Raw genomic sequence first — 16,753 nt, 5'->3', positions numbered from 1 at the left:
GGAAGCTTCTTTGTTCCAGTTAGCCTCTGTCCCACAGCCACAATCAACAGAGGCCTCATCATGGCATCTAGAGCCCTACAGCATAAGGGAAAGAAGAGGAGCCTTTGAACCCAACCCTCCTAGGTTGGTCTGAACCAGGCTGTCAGCTTACTAGCTTTACCTGACCTCGGCGAAGCTACTTTAATCTTTCTGAGGTCTGGTTTCCTAGTCTTTAAATTGGGGATAAATGTCCCTCTATTATAGAGGTTGTGAGGATTAAGTAAATTATAGCATGTAAAACCCCTTCTCCTCCTCAGTGTGCCTGTGCCCTTATGTGTGTGTGCCCTTTCCAGGCATTTCTGCCTCCTGACAGGGCTCCTGCTACCCTTTCTCCCAGGAATGAACTCCATGTTCCAGCTTAACTTCTCTCCCTCCAGGAATCTGGTCATGTAGAGATTGATTTCTCCTCCTCCCAAACTCCCACTTGGCTTACATCCCTTACTTCATTTGCCCAAGTCAGTCTGGTTTCAGTTATTTATGCACTGATCCATCTTCTAAACTACACATGAGGGAGAAGGCTTCGAAGAGACAATTACTTATAGGAGAGCAAAACAAAAACAAAAACAAAAACAAACAAAAAAAAAACCACAACAAAAACCATGTTGCTACCTTTGGTGCGTGTATTTCTCAATACTAGAGGCTCGTTCACTGCATAAGCCTCGTATGTGTTGCTGAATTGAATCTTTCCAGGTCACACTGGGAATCTTTATTGAAAGATCCAGGACTGAGTTTTCCCTAAAACTATGCATTTTACTGCCTGACAATAAACAGACAATTTTTGTGCTCCTGGGGATCAAAGTTGGAGCCCAGTGAACACTAGGCCACGGATCTACCATGGAGCTACAGTACCAGCCCAACAGGCAATTTTGTAAGTGTATTCATATTCTCAAACAAACATCCACTAGTGCTCATGTGGACTTGCTTCATTCCTTTGTCCAGCCTTCTGGCACATTATGGACTCCTCTTGGGACATCTCTTCAGTGTTCAGGGAGACTGCTGGGAGGATGGCTTTCACTCCCAGAGGAAGAGGGCTCCAGGATCTGCTCTCCAGAGAACTGCTCACTCCATTGGGTAGGTGACTGCCACTGCAACCATACTAAAACCCAGAACTATAGGATTAGAAAACAATGGGAATGATTCCTATCTGGTTTCTTAGTCTATGAAATAGTTTAATGTACTTAAAAACTATAGATAGCTCAGTCTGTAGTAAGTACTTGGTAAGTGTTGGCTTTATCAACCATGTAGATCTACTTGGGAGGCCTTATAGGCAGGGTAATCACTTGAGCTTAACAATCAGAGGCCAGTCTGGGCATCACAAAGAGATGCCAATCTCAAAGAATTAAAATTAATTAATTAAAGTTTTTTTTTTTTCTTTTATTTAGTAGAGAGCCAGAAAGATGGCTCAGCAGTTAAGGGCAAGTGCTGCTCTTGTAAAGGACCTAAGTTCAGTCCCCAACATCCATGCTGAGTTGCTCAAAATAACCTGTAACACCAGCTCCAGAGACTCTAACACCCTCTTCTGGTCTCTCTGGGCACCTGCACTTATGTGCACATGTACATAATACAAATAAGGTCAGAGGTGGTGATGGCAGTTCTAATCTCAGCATGTGGGAAGCAGAGGTAGGTGGATCTCTCTGACTGTAATGCCAGCTTGTGTACATACTGAGTTCCAGGCCAGTCAGAGATACATACTGACATATTGCCTCAAATTAATTAATTAGTTCACTAGAGTAGAATTGGAAAAAACAATTGTCTGGACATTTCACTTCCAGAACTCTCTATCCTTAACTGAGTCCTTGTGTAATCTTGGTCCAGTTTTTCCCTATCTATAAGATGAAGGTAGTGGAACCAGATGGTTCCTTGTTCCTTCTGTCTTCAAAAATGCACACACACACACACACACACACACACACACACACACACACACACGATCAATAAAGGACTTTTTGTTCCATATGCTGGGGCCATTGGCAAGGAAAAATGTGAATTTGTAGCTGCTGGTCCCACATGGAAGGGACTGCTGTTTACCAAGGCCAAGGGCAGAACAATTGATTAGTCAGCCACCTGTGAGCTTTCCCTACATGAGCTATATCACAGACTACACAGGTCCCTGGACACGGTACAACTTCTTTCATAACTAAACTCAACAATAGCAAGACCAGGGCCTGAAATCAATAATAGCAATGAAGAATCTTGATTCATGAATAGTTCCTGCACCTTTGTGCCTCTGATGCCTGTAAGTAGGGCATCATCCATCTAAACCAGGGCTCTCCTTAGCCATGAAGGAAAACACAAAGTCTCCTTCTAAACCTGACAGCTTGTAAAACAAGGACCAAAGCAAGTAAATAAAAAAAAGCCACTGACTCATTTAACCACAAGCATTTACAGAGACCTACTATGTGCCAGTCCTGGGCCTTGAAGAGGAGGTATGACACAGACATGGCTCCTTGCTACCAACTGTAGTCAGGGTACATATGAGTAATGCACCCCAAGAGTTCTTTGCTAAGAACTGTATTGGAAGTTTGGTCTCTGCTACAGGAGGCTGGAATGGGAGTGTCTAATCCAGCAGGAGGACGAGAAGCTTCATCAAGGTCACAAGATGTGGTGTGAGCACCCATGAAGCTACTAAAAAGGAAATCATAAGAGCACCCACGAAGCTACAACAGGTGCCATATTACTGAATTACTATAGACCACATAATAGAGACCATGCTCTTCCTAGCTAGGCATGTGCTGCAATTTGCCAGCTTGTTCTCAGACCTTCTCTCCCCACGGTTTGGCTGCCTGTTGCCAGGCCCTCTGACTGCCAAATCTGCTAAAGCGCTGCAGCAATGACACTCCTACACAAGCCAAAGCCCAGCTACTAACTCTCGATTATAAAAAGAGAAGAGGGTGTGAGAAGATTCGGGGAGTGGGCTCCAAGGTTCTCAAGTAGTTCACATTGATACAGAATCCTGACCCTGTGTCTAGTCTTCATATCACTCCAAGCCCAGGGCCCTTTAGAAGGCTTGAAGCGAAGGACAGTGCGTTGAAGCTCTTTGGCTTGACTGGCCCAAGGAGACACTATATGTCAACTACTCAGCTGGTGCTTGGCATGTAGCCTGTGGTCAACAAGTTTATCTCCCTCTTCAAACTGCAAGGTCAAGTTCAGTGTGTAAATCCCACAGAGGCTCCAAGGCTCCAGTTACATTGGCTTTTCCCCCAGGGCCTCCCTGAAATGTGCCAGACCAAAATACTCTCTTTCCTAGAAATCACAACAGTTATGTATCAGTACCCATTGCATGTAGGCAATTTACATATAATCATACTTAACCCTCAAAATGGCATTATTATATCCATTTTAATAGAGAAAAGGCTCTGAGAGAGAAAATGAGTTGTCCTAGGATATGCAGCTAGGAGATGGGAAAGCAAGGCTGACCCAAAAGCCAAGCACTCCCATGCTCATTCCTCGCTTCTAATCGTCCACAGTCCTACAGCTATAGAAGAGAGCCTGCATCCTACCCACAGTTCTACATCTCTCTGCTGGACAAATGTGGCAGGAGCTTTTAAATATTGTATTGCAAAATAACTGGAAAGAGTTAATTTACCACAACTAAGTACACACATTTGATAACGTACTCATGCCAGCGGACTGTATGAGCCTTGAGCCCTCCTACAGCCTTGAGCAGATCCTTATTTGGTCTGAGGCTCAAATCCCATACAGGCTGAGCTCCGACCGGGTACGCACCAGGTCCCGACCTGTCACAGTCCAAGCCCATCCCCAGACACAGGCTGAGAACCCGGAATGGGGTTTTACACGCTGCTGTCTCGGCAGGGAAGCAGCTCGGAGGACAGTCCTAAAAGGATGTCCCCTTCGGCTGTCCCTCCTCAGAGGAATCGGGTCGTGACCTCGAACTGCTCAGAAGGCCCTGACTGCCCCTCCCCGGTGCACCGCCGCACTCCAGACCCCGGCCCCGTTCTGCCCGGAGGGACTCCTCGCTGTCTCACTTTTACCTTAGCTGACCACCGCGGGAGCGGCCGCGCGCACCCCCGCCTGCAGGTCTCTGCCGAGAACGCGGAAGAGGCGGAGCTAGACTCGAGGGGGCGGGCCCGGGCGGAAAGGGGAGGGAGGGGGCGGGGTCACGCCTGCGCCCTGAGGGCCACACGTGGCTAGAGTCGCGAGCCGAATACACCGCGCAGGCGCGGCGTGTCAGAGCCATGGTAGGTCACTGTTTTCCAAGCTGGAGAGAAAGATTCACAGGTGCAAATAGTTACTTCTGCGAGCCAGGACCGAGGCTTCTCTAAACTCAGGGCAGCTCTGTTAAAATTTCTTCCTTTTTAAGTTTCATTTTGAGACAAGGCCTTGCTGTATACCCCAGGCTGGCCTCGAACTCGTGTGTTTTCTCTTGACTCAGTCTCCAGAGTTCTGTGATTACAGACGCGCACACCACCAGACGCAACTATAAAATTTCTGTAAAGGTACGTGTATACGGAATTTCATGAGAGTATGAGTAAACATTACTTCCGGTAATTGAAACTTTTTTGTTTTGTTTTGTTTTTGTTTTCCAGCCGGTCTCACTATGTAGCCTTGGCTTTCCCAAAACTCACTGGTGTAGACTTTACTAGCCTTGAACTCACAAAGATCCACCTGCCTTTGCCTCTGCCTCCCGAGTGCTGGGATTAAAGACGTGTACCACTACACCAGCTAAAACAAACTTTCTTATTCTACTGTGTGTGTGTATGTGTGTACACTAATTAGATTAATCCCTCAGCCAGCCTCCCCTGTTCGGCTGTAGTTCAGGTTCTGATGCAGTTTTTGTTTGTATGGGGGAAGTAAACACCCCTATCCCATTCAGTATTGTTGTGAGCAAGGCACTTAAAGAGCTTCTCAGCTTTCCCATCAGTCACCTCGAAAACATCTGTTCCCTCCTCTCTTCTGGTCTGTGTGTTCAACTCTATGATGGAAGGAAGTGGGAGTTTCATCCCTTCTTAATTTGAGTCTTACCCAAAGGACATCCCAACCTATTCTGTCTTCCAACCTTCCAGGCCCACCAAGCTTCATGTCTTCACAGGCCTTTCTAGCCTCTTCCCCAATGCTTAATAGCCAACTAGTCATGAGTTGCTCAGACATAGATTGCCATCCAGATTCTCAAAGTTACTACTCTCCCATGCACATGGCAACCAAGGTTAATTAACATTGGATAAAGGCTCTGGGGGGATTCCAGGAAGGAGGGCAAACCATGTGGAACCCAGACCTTCTTTTGGCCTATGCCACTACATTCTGCAGCTCCATACAGTGGCAGCAGGGAACATAGAAGGGGCTGCAGTGTTCATGAAAGTCACAGGTTATGCAGCATCGTTTGCTCAGTGGGAGATGTTCTGCCCCAGGGTGGTAAGCTGCTTTTGCTAGGTTTTGCCTGTTTGGGCGAGAGAGGATCTTTTCTGTCATTACTGAGGTCGAAGCTCTTCTTCGCTTTATCCTCTAAGCAACCCTTTCAATCTCTCAAAACAAGTAGAGTGTGTGTGTGTGTGTGTGTGTGTGTGTGTGCGCGCATGTGCACATATGTGCTTCCTAATGTATTTCTAACACCTCAGTTTTGAGATAAATCCAACTCTTACTTCCATAATGTACATGGACCTGCTGGCAGTTGGACTGTCCAATGATTGAAGAAATAGTGTTTTGTAATAGGTTTGAAAACATCACTCTTTTAGAATGCTGGACCTTGGGCATTAGAAGGAGCAGCAAAATGGAGGACCTTATAGATTCTACAGCAGTAAAAGAGGGGAGAGATACAAGGGGGCTAGGAAGAAGGCCAGACAGCTGGCTAAAGAGAGACTTGATTGTAAGTCAAGCACTTGAGGCTGTACCAGAGACATAATAAGTATTAGCTAAGTTATTATCATCTACCTTCACAGGCTGAGAATGAAGGAGCTTAGAAATCATTCAGATCTTCACTCCCACCTCCTTTTTTTTTAATTATTCATTTTTATGTGCTTTGACATTTTTGCCTGTGCATATAGTTTGAGCAAGGGTGCTGGATCACAGACAGTTGTGAGCTGCCATGTGGTTTCTAGGAATTGAACTCAGGTCCTCTGGAAGAGCAGCCAGTGCTCTTAACCACTGAGCCATCTCTCCAGCCCCCCCACCTCCTTTTTAAAAAAATTATTTATACCAGGTCTTGTGGTCAATACCTTAATCGTAGCACCCAGGAGATAGAGAAAGGTGGATCCCTGAGTTTAAGGCCAGGCTAGTGTACAGAGTGAGTTCCAGTTTAGCCAGCATGACATAATGAGACCTTGTCTCAAAACAACAACAAAAAATATTACTACTGTGTGTGTGTGATGTATGTGTGGTTATGCATGCTACAGTGGTGTCTCTCCTTTCACCTTTACTTGGGTCCTGAGAATTGAACTCAGGTCATTGAGCATGCATTGTTGGGCGGCAAGTGCCTTCATCCACTCAGCCATCTTGTTAGTTCACCACTTCTGACCATAAAATAGGTAAGAAGTGGTTTAGAGAGGGAAGGTACTTGCTGTGAGACCTTGCGGGCTGGCTGGGGCTAGAGCTCAGGCCTCCGCCTCCCAGGCAGTCCCTCCCGGCTCCTGTGCAGGTGTAGGAGAGGCTCTAGGTGGCCTGGCTTGATGCTTCACAATCAAGCTGCTGAGTGGCTTGTGGTGTGGGAGCAGGGAGTTCTGTCTCCTGGGGAATAAGATCTGGAGTGAAACCTGGCACACCTCCCCTACTTTGAGTCCTGAGAGAGGCTTCCTTTCCTGTGATTGGGGTTGTGGATGAATTTCCCACTGCACTTTTAGCCATTGGTTCCTCCAAACCTCCCAGTTATGAATGGAGATAGCCAGTGCCAAGTGCCTTAACAAGATTTCCCCCATCAGACCAGGTCCCTTAAAGGCAAGGGCCTGCCTTGCCCTCTCCTCTCCTCCTCAAGGCTCCTAACTTAGATCATCTAGAATTAGGAGCCCTGAGAGAACTTGGGTGTCCTCACATTGGAGAGCTAGGTCGGTCATGACTGTGCCCATATAGTCAGGAGCTGAGGAAAGAATGTCTTTTTAATCCCATTCTGGTGGTCTCTCCTACAATCTGCCAAGACCCAGGTGGCACCCAGACCACAGCTTCCCACCAGTGGTTGCTTTGTGTCTTTATTTTACCAAAAATAGCAAAATCTTCCCTTTTTCACAAAAATATATTTCCCTCCCCCCATCATCCCTTTTCACAGCCTAGATTTCAGAGTATCTTCTGCAGCCCACTGTGGAGGAACTTCCCACTTTCCCCAGTTCTGAACCACTGCCAAAGCTGCAGGACAGCATGCTTCCCTTGGGGACTTTTCTGGAGCCAGCAGAGAGAGACGTTCCAGGTCCTGCTGGTCTGTAGGGCCCCAGCTGTCTCCCTGGGGGGCAGGCAGTCCCTGGGCCATGATGACGGGCCTGGTTTTGGAGGTCTGTCTCAGCAGTCAGCTCGAGCCAGCCCAGGGGTGGTGGGGCTCTCTGGCATCAGGCTAGAAATCCTTGCTCAAAGCAGGAACAGTTGTGTCCTGGAGTGTCTGACAAACCCCATTCCACATGCATCTCAGTGTCACAATCAGCAGGCCCTAGAGTAGAAGTCAAGAGCTTTTATGCCAGCTTTATAAAAGCCTCCGGGTTTCAGTTTCCTCCTTTGCACACCGAGAGACGGACAAGAATTCTTATGTGATTTCTTGTTCTCCATCCTGGCCTCTCAGGATACAGGCTCTGGAAGGGCAGAAGCCTATTTCTGCCATGGTTTCCCTACTTTGAGTTTGTGCACAGGGCTCAGCGTGGAGGTACTGATTAATGGCTACTGAAAGAGCATCCTAGTCTCTCTGGGTAGGTGTGCTTGGAGATCCAAGTAGCTGAGATGTCTTGGGATGGTTGGGTAGAGGCAGGTATTTTTAGGATGGGAAGGTCTCCACTAGCTACATGATCCTCAGTGTCCTGAGATAGGAAAAAAGACTCCAGATTCCCCAGTTCAAGTTCCAGTGGCTCTTGGGTCTAGAGACCTATTTTGTGCTAGCCTTCACTCAGTTCAGTAGATTCTGGGTATGAGAAGTATCTTGAGTTCCAGTTCAAGATCCAGGGGATCTTTGTGGACATGAGGGATCAATCTCAACCCTCAAGAGGCTTACTGGGTTTTGTTTGTTTGTTTTTTGAGACAGGGTTTTTCTGCGTAGCCCTGGCTGTCCTGGAACTCACTCTGTAGACCAGGCTGGCCTCCAACTCAGAGATCTTCCTGCCCCTGCCTCATGAATGCTGGAATTAAAGGTATGTGCCACCACCTCTAGCTTAGAGGCTTACTGTTATCAGGCCCCCCAGGAAGCAGATGAGTGAAATAATTTATGGACATCCTTGGCTGAGCAAACCAGCCTACATGGTGGTAGGTCAGGGGTTTAAGGAACTCAGGGCAAAGCTGCACTTTCTAACCTCCCCACAACTGCCTGGGACTCATGTTGATAGAAAATGGTAGTCTAGAAGATTCAGAGTTACAAGTCTAACTACATGCACATTTTGTACACTTGTGCACGTGGTCAGAGTTGAATTGGGTCACTATGCTGTCATTACTTCTATAGGGGTCATGGACTTATGGTCAGCCTATCCATCCATCCATCCATCCATCCATCCATCCATCCATCCATCCATCCAACAGGAGGGCCGACTATGTGCCAGAAAGGACCTGGATCTCTCAGACAAATCCCACAATGAAAACACCCACACGCACCCCCTAACACACACACCTACCTGTTTACACAGATATAGCCACTCACTCTCATAATTTTCGTGCCATCACTTCAGCCACATCCATATTCCCAAAATGGATTTGAGACCCACCATGGTAGGAGCAGAAATTTGGTAGCCTACCCTACTCTTGGACTTAATGTGAGGGGCTAACCTCCTCCTTTTCTTCTGTTGCCCACTTGAAGCCCTCCCTTCTCCATGCAATCGGGGACACACAGGCAGACTTCAGAGAAGTCCAGAGCTGTTTGGTCTCTAGAGGGGTCCTATAAGGCCTTCAGATTGCTCTACCAACAGGCTCCTAAGGGTCCCCTTTCCCAGCTACACTGGTCGATGGTCCAGTTGATTGGCAACAACATCCAGATCTGGACTCAGTGACAGATCCGTTCTGTCATCTCCCTCTGTAGAGACACAAAGTAAGGAAGGGTTAGTTTGCGTTCAGCCTGCTGGGCAATCCTTGCCTAATCATGGGGTTTATGGGCCTAACTCTTCCCCCACTACAGCTGTAAACCATGGCAGCAGATCTGGGTTTGTAGATTGATACCTCATGAATTCTCTATGAGAGTACAGAATCCACTGTTAAATGAGTTGTCTCCCCTTACTTATCCACCTGACTATGGGAGTTTTAGTAGAATATTATTATTACTATTTTTCGGAGCTGAGGACTGAACCCAGGGACTTGCGCTTGCTAGGTAAGTGCTCTACCACTGAGCTAAATCCCCAACCCCGTAGAACATTATTTTAAGGTGTATTACTTTTGTTTATGCTGCATTTGTTTAACTCTGTGTTACTATGCCTGTCAAAAACACCTGACAGTCTAATAAAGAACTGAATGGCCAATAGCAAAGCAGGAGAAAAGATAGGCCAATAGCAAGGCAAGCAGAGAGGATATATAGAAAGAGAAATCTGGGAGAAGAAGATCTACGAGCCAGAGAAGGAGAAGGACGCCAGGGGCCAGCCACCCAGCTACACAGCAAGCCATGGAGTAAGAAACAAAGGTATACAGGCATAGAAAAGGAAAAGCCCGAAGCAAAAGATAAATGGGATGATTTAAGTTAAGAAAAGCTGGCAAGAAACTAAGCCAAGGTAAGGCTGGGCATTTATAATTAAGTATAAGCCTCAGTGTGTGATTTATTTGGGAGCTGGGTGGAGGGCCCCCCAAAAGAGCAAAAACAAACAACAGGAGTTTCATATGGAGCCTTTGGATCTGAACTTCCAGGGAAGAGCCTAGGTAGTGAAGGGTAAGGGAGACTTGGCCTTACCAGTGGTTCTAGTTCCCTCTGGTCTACCAGGCTGAACTCTTGGATGAAGTAGTAGAAGTGTTTATAGCAGGTGTTGACATGTGCCTCTGCCCCCATGCTGAGGATGCTGTCAAAGTGGTGGATGTAGACATGGACAAAGACGCGGAACAGTCGGGTCAGGATCTTGGTGCAGACCTGCTGGAAGTTCTTGGGGAAGGGAACGCCTGAGGGTGGAGAGGGGTAGAAGGGGGGATCAAAATCCTAGGGACAAAATTCTGCCCTCCCCACAGGCACTCTCCACCTCTCAGCACCGGACCACAGAGGGAGGCAGAGGAAGAGCTTGGTCTTCTCCTATAAATTTCTTTCTTGGGTGGTAGGTAGTGCTGGGATCGAACCCAGAAATTCGTTTGCATCATTGAGCTCCAGCACCAGTCCCCATCCATCCTTTTCAATGAAGCACCGATCTGAAAGTGCCTTTCCTGTGCTGTAACACAGATCACTCCCACATTTCCCACTGCCTGAAGCAGGGCTTTTCAAGCTTGTCACTAGCCAGTCTGCCTCAGACCACAGTGAAAATTGTGGCCTAACTATTCCCCAGAAACCTGTGCAGCTGCAGAGACATGCACGTCACTTTCTCCTGCACAGGCCAATGCAGAGGTTGTGGGCCAGTTTTTAAGAACATGGGCCTTCAGAGTTCTAATATCCCCGCATGGCATGGAGCAAAGCCTTTAGGAGCCAATCCAGATTGCCCACTCCAGCCACACCCCCAGTTCCTCTGCTTACTACCTCACAGCTGGCTCATACCCCACCTCCTATGCTAACACTTCAAGAACTACTTTCGATATCACTCATTCCTTCAGATATCCAACAACAGAGAACTTTCCCTCTGTGAGCCCAGCCCTGAGCTGGGCCCTTTGTACCTCTGTCCTCTGCTCTTTCCAACTGTGCTGATGGGTCTGATAGTCATTCTAGATATGATAAAATGCAGGTGATGTGTAAAGGGGAAGTTGCTTGCCTGAGGACATGTAATTACTAATTAGTACGGACTGGAAGCAGGATATAAATCCTCTTTGCAGAGCAGTACCTCTCAGAGATAAATGATACAGATTCTGCCTGGCCAGGAAGGGCAGAGATCCTGGTGGCTTACACCCTCTTTTCTGCCATGACAAAATCATCCAGTCATCCAGTTAAAAGTTTACTCAGGGCTCACAAACCCAGGGATGTAGGCTAGAGGAGAATAAAAAGCAGGAACAGATTGAGCCCTAGTCCATGCACCTCCACAGACCCTCTTCCTTCCCACTGCTCTTTGGAGCTCGTGCCCTGCCTCTCTGAGTCCCCACAACTCCTATCCGACCTATCTAGACTATGGCATCCAGGCCCCATGACACCCGAGTTCCAGTTCTGATCCCTTTTCTAGTCAATGTGCTTTCCCACTGCTGGCCTCAGTTTCCTTCTGTGTCAAATGATGGGACCTGTTGGACACAACAGTGCAGGAAATAGCAGCAACAGTTGGGGAGGAGCCATGGGCTTGAATCGTGACTCAATGCCCAGATTCCCTCAGCATTCAGACTTCTTCCCTCTGGGCTTGACCATCTGCCCCACTCATTTGAATCCCCAAAGCCCAGATGGGTGCTGGGACCCAGGCTGTAGGTGGGGCTGCTGTGATGAACACAGTGTCTCCTGGGTGGGGAACCTGGGCCAGGGTGACATCATTCATCCCCACCCCCACCCCCAGGCCCAGCTGAGATAAGAAAAGGCCCCATGGCCCGGACCTGACTATGGAGTACCAGCCTGAGGAAAAGGTACCTTTTGGGCCGATCCAGCTTCCAATCCTTCCCTTTCTGGGGCCAGGATTCAGAGGGATTTCTCAGGAGGCTGGAAGCCAGATCAGCCCAAGCACGAGATAGTACGTTATTTGTTCTGGAAAGTGGAGAAACAGTGTTGGTGGTCTTGTTGGGAGAGTTCCTAGTGGGGTCTGTGCGCACACTGCTTTTCCCATGGTTCTCATGGCCTTGCCTGACCATGCATGATCTGTATCTTTTATCTCTGAGAGAGAGGTACTGCTATATAAAGAGGGTTTGAATCCTGCCTCCATGTGGAGGACATGAGGAGCCCCAAATGGGAGTCAGGCTATCCTTGGTAAACGTTTGATTGTAACCAAGATCCTGCCTCCACCAGTTTCCTCTTCTACGACATGGGAATGACCCTCCCTGGCCAGGCTAACTCTCCAGCCAGCCAGTGCTCACCAACACGTGTAGGAAAGACATCCTCATCATTGATGAGACCCTCGATCCAGTCCATGAGCAATGCCATATAGCGGGGTGCCGAGAGCTTGGCGGGCCTTCGGTACTGGCGCTCATCCTGCCAGCGGTACTCATAACGAGGCCCACCAGCCATGACTGGGCAGCTGGTCTCACTGCAGTGCTCAGCCATGGTGCCATAGATGAGGTTGATGCGGTTGAAGAAGTCCACCACATGCACAGCGATCCAATCATCGATGCTCTCGCCAGGTGGCAGCCTCACCACACTTCGAAGGTCCAGGCCAGACTTGAGTGAAGCTTGTGCCTTCTTATAAAGCTCAAAGCGCTGTGTGCCAGGTTCAAAGCGCTTCCGGGGCCGGAAAGTCTTGTCCTTAGCAAACACCTGCTTCAGGCACAGTGCCATGGCCAGGCTTAGTAGAGCTGGATGTCTAGGCCCAGGGACCTGAAGATGCCCTGCCAGGGACAAGGGCAGGAGAAGTAGGTGGTCAGGGCCTTATAAAATGGGCTTTGACTTCCCCATACATCATTTTCCTATTAACTGTCAGCCTTGGGGCAAGTTCTTTACCTCATTGAAACACTTATCCCTAGCAGTGTCTAATATTTGTGGACTACTTCAGCCCCCCACCCCACCCCCTTAGCAGTCCCACATGCCTTTTATTTTGTTTAGTTTCCTCCCTGCTCTCTTTGAATCTTGCAGGTGTAGCCTGGTCTACAAACCAGTACTTAGAGGACTTACTGTTGGCCATTTCAGAAGTGACAGAGGCTTTTGCAGGCCCACCAAGGAACAGGGACCCCAGATAAGACGTTCTCTGGAAGCCCCATAGGCCAGCTGTGTAGTGTGAGGGAGCCTGGCTGCATTGTGCTAGGGGTGATGGGGGTGGGCCCTGGCCTTTGATTTCCTCTGGGATATCCCGAAGTCCATCCGGCCACTGGGGATTCCCAGAGAGCAGAAGGGACTTTTCTACCAAAAATGTCCTTTCCTTTTTCTCTACATTGAAAGAGGAAAGGGCCCTCACAGGACCAGCTGGTGGCCTTAAGTGTGGCCGCAGGCACTGCAGGAAGGGAGGGTAGCAGGGCTAGAAGAGTGTTACTTCCTCCGACAAATACGAGCTCTCCTTCCCTCCAAACCAACCTCCTTCAGTCCCAAACCTGAATAAGCCTCTGGCCTTCCCCTTGCACCTGACACTCCATAGATCACCAAAATGCCTACTGTGTGCCTGGCACTGGAAGCAGAGGGAGAGCAGCCAGAGCCATCCTGCTGGCCATTCTGGGTGTCTGCTTTGCCTCTTAGAATGGAAGGATTCCAGACACAGAACAGATTTCAGGGGGCATCCATCAGAGCCCCCCAAGTCCTGGGATCCAGCCCCTGCTTCAAAACTGGCTTGCTTACATCGCCATGGATTTAGTCCTTGTAAACCCTTGAACATCCTGATATAGTCAGGTTTCTGAGCACCTCAGGCATTTCATCCCCCCCCCCCCACCACCACCAATGTCTCTAAGCTATTGGGGAATGCAGATCCAGGCAACTGCCAAGTCTGAAACAGCCGCAAACTGAGCACAGACCCTGACCATAGATCCGGACCACTAGGCTATATAAGCTAAGCTGTGAGCTTGGGCTCCATGCCGACTCCAATTTGTCCTCAGCTCAGGTTAGTCTGAACCCTGAGCCTAGCTCCACACTGAATGAGGCTTGAGACAGCGGCAGACAAAGCAGTTTCCTTTCTCACATTTCTGATAACTACTGGGAAAGGACTGAGGAAGAGAGGGTGGGAATAAGGTGGTTAGTGTAACCAAAGGCATGGAGCACACAGAGACGGTGCTTCTGGCAACAGATCAAACTTACAGAAGTGTTTGGAACGGTTCTTCTTTCTCATCACAGCAGGCAGGCAGAATGGAACACTCAGGAAAAACGAGAGCAGTGTGGAGGGCAGAGAGAGCTCCTGACCTCTTGAGAGAAGCTTGAAGACGTGGAAGGTCCTCTCATGTATTCTTGCCTCTCCTCCCCCCCACCCCCAGCTTCTTCCTAAAGAAAAGCCAGGCTGGGGCCTGAACTTCCTGAATGAAGAGCTCTGTATACTTCAGTTGCTGTCTCCCTAGTAAGCTCTGCCTGAAGCAGGGCTTCCAAAATCACTCATGCAATCAGTGGGGTTTCTGGGTCCTCCACCTTGGTATGGCCACTCTGTTACTGACTGTTATAGACTCTCACTTTGCCAACTCCACACCCTAACTTCTCAGGCCTGCCTCCCACCAGCAGCCACCCTGGACTTCTTGATCCCTGAGCATGTCCTTACTCTCCTGCCTGTGTCTTTTTGTTGGTTGATTCCTGATTTCTAACTCCATCCAACCAAATGCTCCCTCCTCCAGTGGCCTCCTCAACCTTGTGTGGCAACTGCTCTTTGACTGTTTCTCTCTAGATTAAGTCAGGTCTGGCCTAACACTGGTGGCCAGGCTTTAGGAAAGCTTAGACTCAGGAGTCTTTGAGTTGGCCAGGGAGACGGTTCAGCGGTAAAGAGCCCGTAGTGCAAGCATGGGAACCAGTTTTGATCCCCAGAACCCATGAGAAACCTGACGAGGCCTTGCAGCCTCCTGTAACCCTAGCACTCAGGAGGTAGAGGCAGGGGATCCCTGGAAACCCCAGGTTCAGAAAGACTTTGCCTTGGGCTGGTGAGACGTCTCAGTGGATAAACTTGCTCGCCTGCGTTTGATTCCATGGGACCCACATGGTAGGAGAGAACTCACACAAACTGTCTCTAACCTCCACATGTACACTGTGGTACATACATGAGCGTGTGTATATATGTGTATAGGCATACACATAAATAAATGTAATTAATTTTTTAAATAGACCTTGCCTCAGTAAATGAAGCCAAGAGTGAGTGAGAAAGACAACTCATGTCAGCTTTGGGCCTCCCCATACCTGCATGCCCACCTTCACTTACCCATAATACCAGACACACACACACACAAATAGGAATACACGTCTTCAAGTTGAAACAGCCCTGAGAAATCAAGTGGCCCAACCTACATGAATAGATGGGGAAACTGAAGCCACGGAAGAGGATTTGAGGAGCGTGACTTTGCATAGCGAGTTATAAGAAGTCGGGGTTTGGAATAAAGAGGAACTCAGCCTATGACAGGGTACAAAGTACCCTTTTCCTGCTCGGTCTATCAACTGGCCTGGTGTAGATAAGGGGGAGGAAGGGAGTAGGGAGGCCCCACCGCCTTGCTGTAGAACTTTAAGGCCCAGGACTTCCTCGAAAGAGTAAACTTGGAGGTTGAGTACAGGAGGTAAGCTAAGAAGGCAGGTCCCCTCCTCACTGTCTGTTACTGCGGTCTTTCCCCAGCCTCATGCCATCACTGAGATTGTTTCTCACAGCGCCTCTGTTCCCCTTCCCCGTAGACCCTCCACTTTAATTACTGGGTGGGTGGCCAGTGGTTTGCTCACTCTGTGACTGAGCATCTAATCTTCCCAGATAAAGACACAGACTGACTGACCCAGCCTGTTTCTAATATCTAGCCCCCTGCCAGGGACACACCTGCCCCTCCCTGGGGCCTGGTTCAGAAACAGCCAGAAGATGGCTCCAGTTTGAACTCAGAATCTAGCCTGGTATGCCCTGCAGGACAAGATCTAAAATAAAAGTAAGAGCGTAAGACACAGCGCTTGTCCAGCCAGACCCGCCCCCACCTCCTTCGAGCCCCTAAGAACCTCCCCTTATCTCCAGCTGTTAGGGCCAAACAGGTCCTAGGACCCAGAGGAGCCAGCCTGACATTTCCGCTCCTGAAGACACGCCCCCTCACCAGCCACCGCCACCGCCACCCCCACCCCGGGCGCTGAGCCTCGGACCCGGGGCTGAGGACGGTGACCAGCCTGCTTTCGGGCTGGGGTCGCTTCCAGAAAGTGCCAGGTGAGGACCAAGAAGAACTGAAAGTGGAAGCAAGACCGGGCCGCGAGGGGCGCGGGGACGCGGCGCTCACTCACGCGCTCCGCCTGGGTGGACAGCTCCGCGGTCTCTGTCGGCGCGGCCACACCGCAGCGCGCTGGGTTGTCGTCCTGCGGGTGATCCCGCCGGGCCGGTCTCCGTGCCTGTCCGCCTGCCTGCCCCGGGCTGCGGCCGCCGTCCCGCCGCCCGTCCGCGAGGAGACGCCAGCTCCGCCCCGGGCTCAGCCACGCCGTAGCCACGGGGCGGGGAGGGGCGGGGAAAGGGACTCCCCCGTCCCAGGACACACACTCTTCTCTCCAGCCTTTCCGGGAAGTGGGAAGTCCGACGGGGCTCGCAGCCTTAACATCTGGATCTTCCTCAAGGAGGCAGCCTCCGATTCCTAGGCTGTAGAATGGGAGCAAGTCCAGCTTCTCTGGGAAGCAGAAAGAAGACTGGTTTGAAAGGTTCCGTAGCCCTCCAGCGGTCACCTGTGCTTCATCTGTCTCTGAACTCAATAGGGTTCGCTTTCCAGAGTAGACAGCGTTGTGGTTAAT

At 49.5% G+C, this 16,753-nt stretch overlaps 2 protein-coding genes across 2 annotated transcripts in view; both read right to left on the bottom strand.

Annotated features, from left to right (window-relative positions):
- Mknk1 (MAPK interacting serine/threonine kinase 1) overlaps positions 1 to 4,120 on the bottom strand; it is a 39,720-nt gene extending 35,600 nt beyond the window's left edge. The window contains exon 1 of the mRNA XM_036178226.1: positions 4,032 to 4,120. The gene's annotated coding sequence lies outside the window, so the exon portion shown is untranslated. The remainder of the gene's footprint in view (positions 1 to 4,031) is intronic.
- A 4,158-nt stretch (positions 4,121 to 8,278) lies between these two features.
- On the bottom strand, positions 8,279 to 16,531 carry Mob3c (MOB kinase activator 3C). Its single transcript, XM_036180106.1, has 4 exons — positions 16,259 to 16,531; positions 12,265 to 12,732; positions 10,040 to 10,242; positions 8,279 to 9,178 (listed from the first exon to the last, which is right to left on the bottom strand). The coding sequence occupies exons 2-4, from the start codon at positions 12,680 to 12,682 to the stop codon at positions 9,149 to 9,151; spliced, it is 651 nt and encodes a 216-aa protein (XP_036035999.1). The 5' UTR covers positions 12,683 to 12,732; positions 16,259 to 16,531; the 3' UTR covers positions 8,279 to 9,148.
- Positions 16,532 to 16,753: the final 222 nt, after the last annotated feature.

Source organism: Onychomys torridus, chromosome 2, assembly GCF_903995425.1.
Source record: "Onychomys torridus chromosome 2, mOncTor1.1, whole genome shotgun sequence".
NCBI lineage: Eukaryota > Metazoa > Chordata > Mammalia > Rodentia > Cricetidae > Onychomys > Onychomys torridus.
Note: the sequence above shows the minus strand (reverse complement) of the source record. Positions and strands in the feature narration are given on the sequence as shown.

Bases quoted from the DNA above. Each gene is read 5' to 3' on its own strand.
- Mob3c (XM_036180106.1), bottom strand. From the start codon at position 12,682: ATGGCACTGTGCCTGAAGCAGGTGTTTGCTAAGGACAAGACTTTCCGG. The intron at 10,243-12,264 runs GTGAGCACTGGC...CTCCACCCTCAG, and splicing joins TGTCTTTCCTACACGTGTTG to GCGTTCCCTTCCCCAAGAAC. The intron at 9,179-10,039 runs GTAAGGCCAAGT...GTGTCTCTACAG, and splicing joins AGAGGGAACTAGAACCACTG to AGGGAGATGACAGAACGGAT.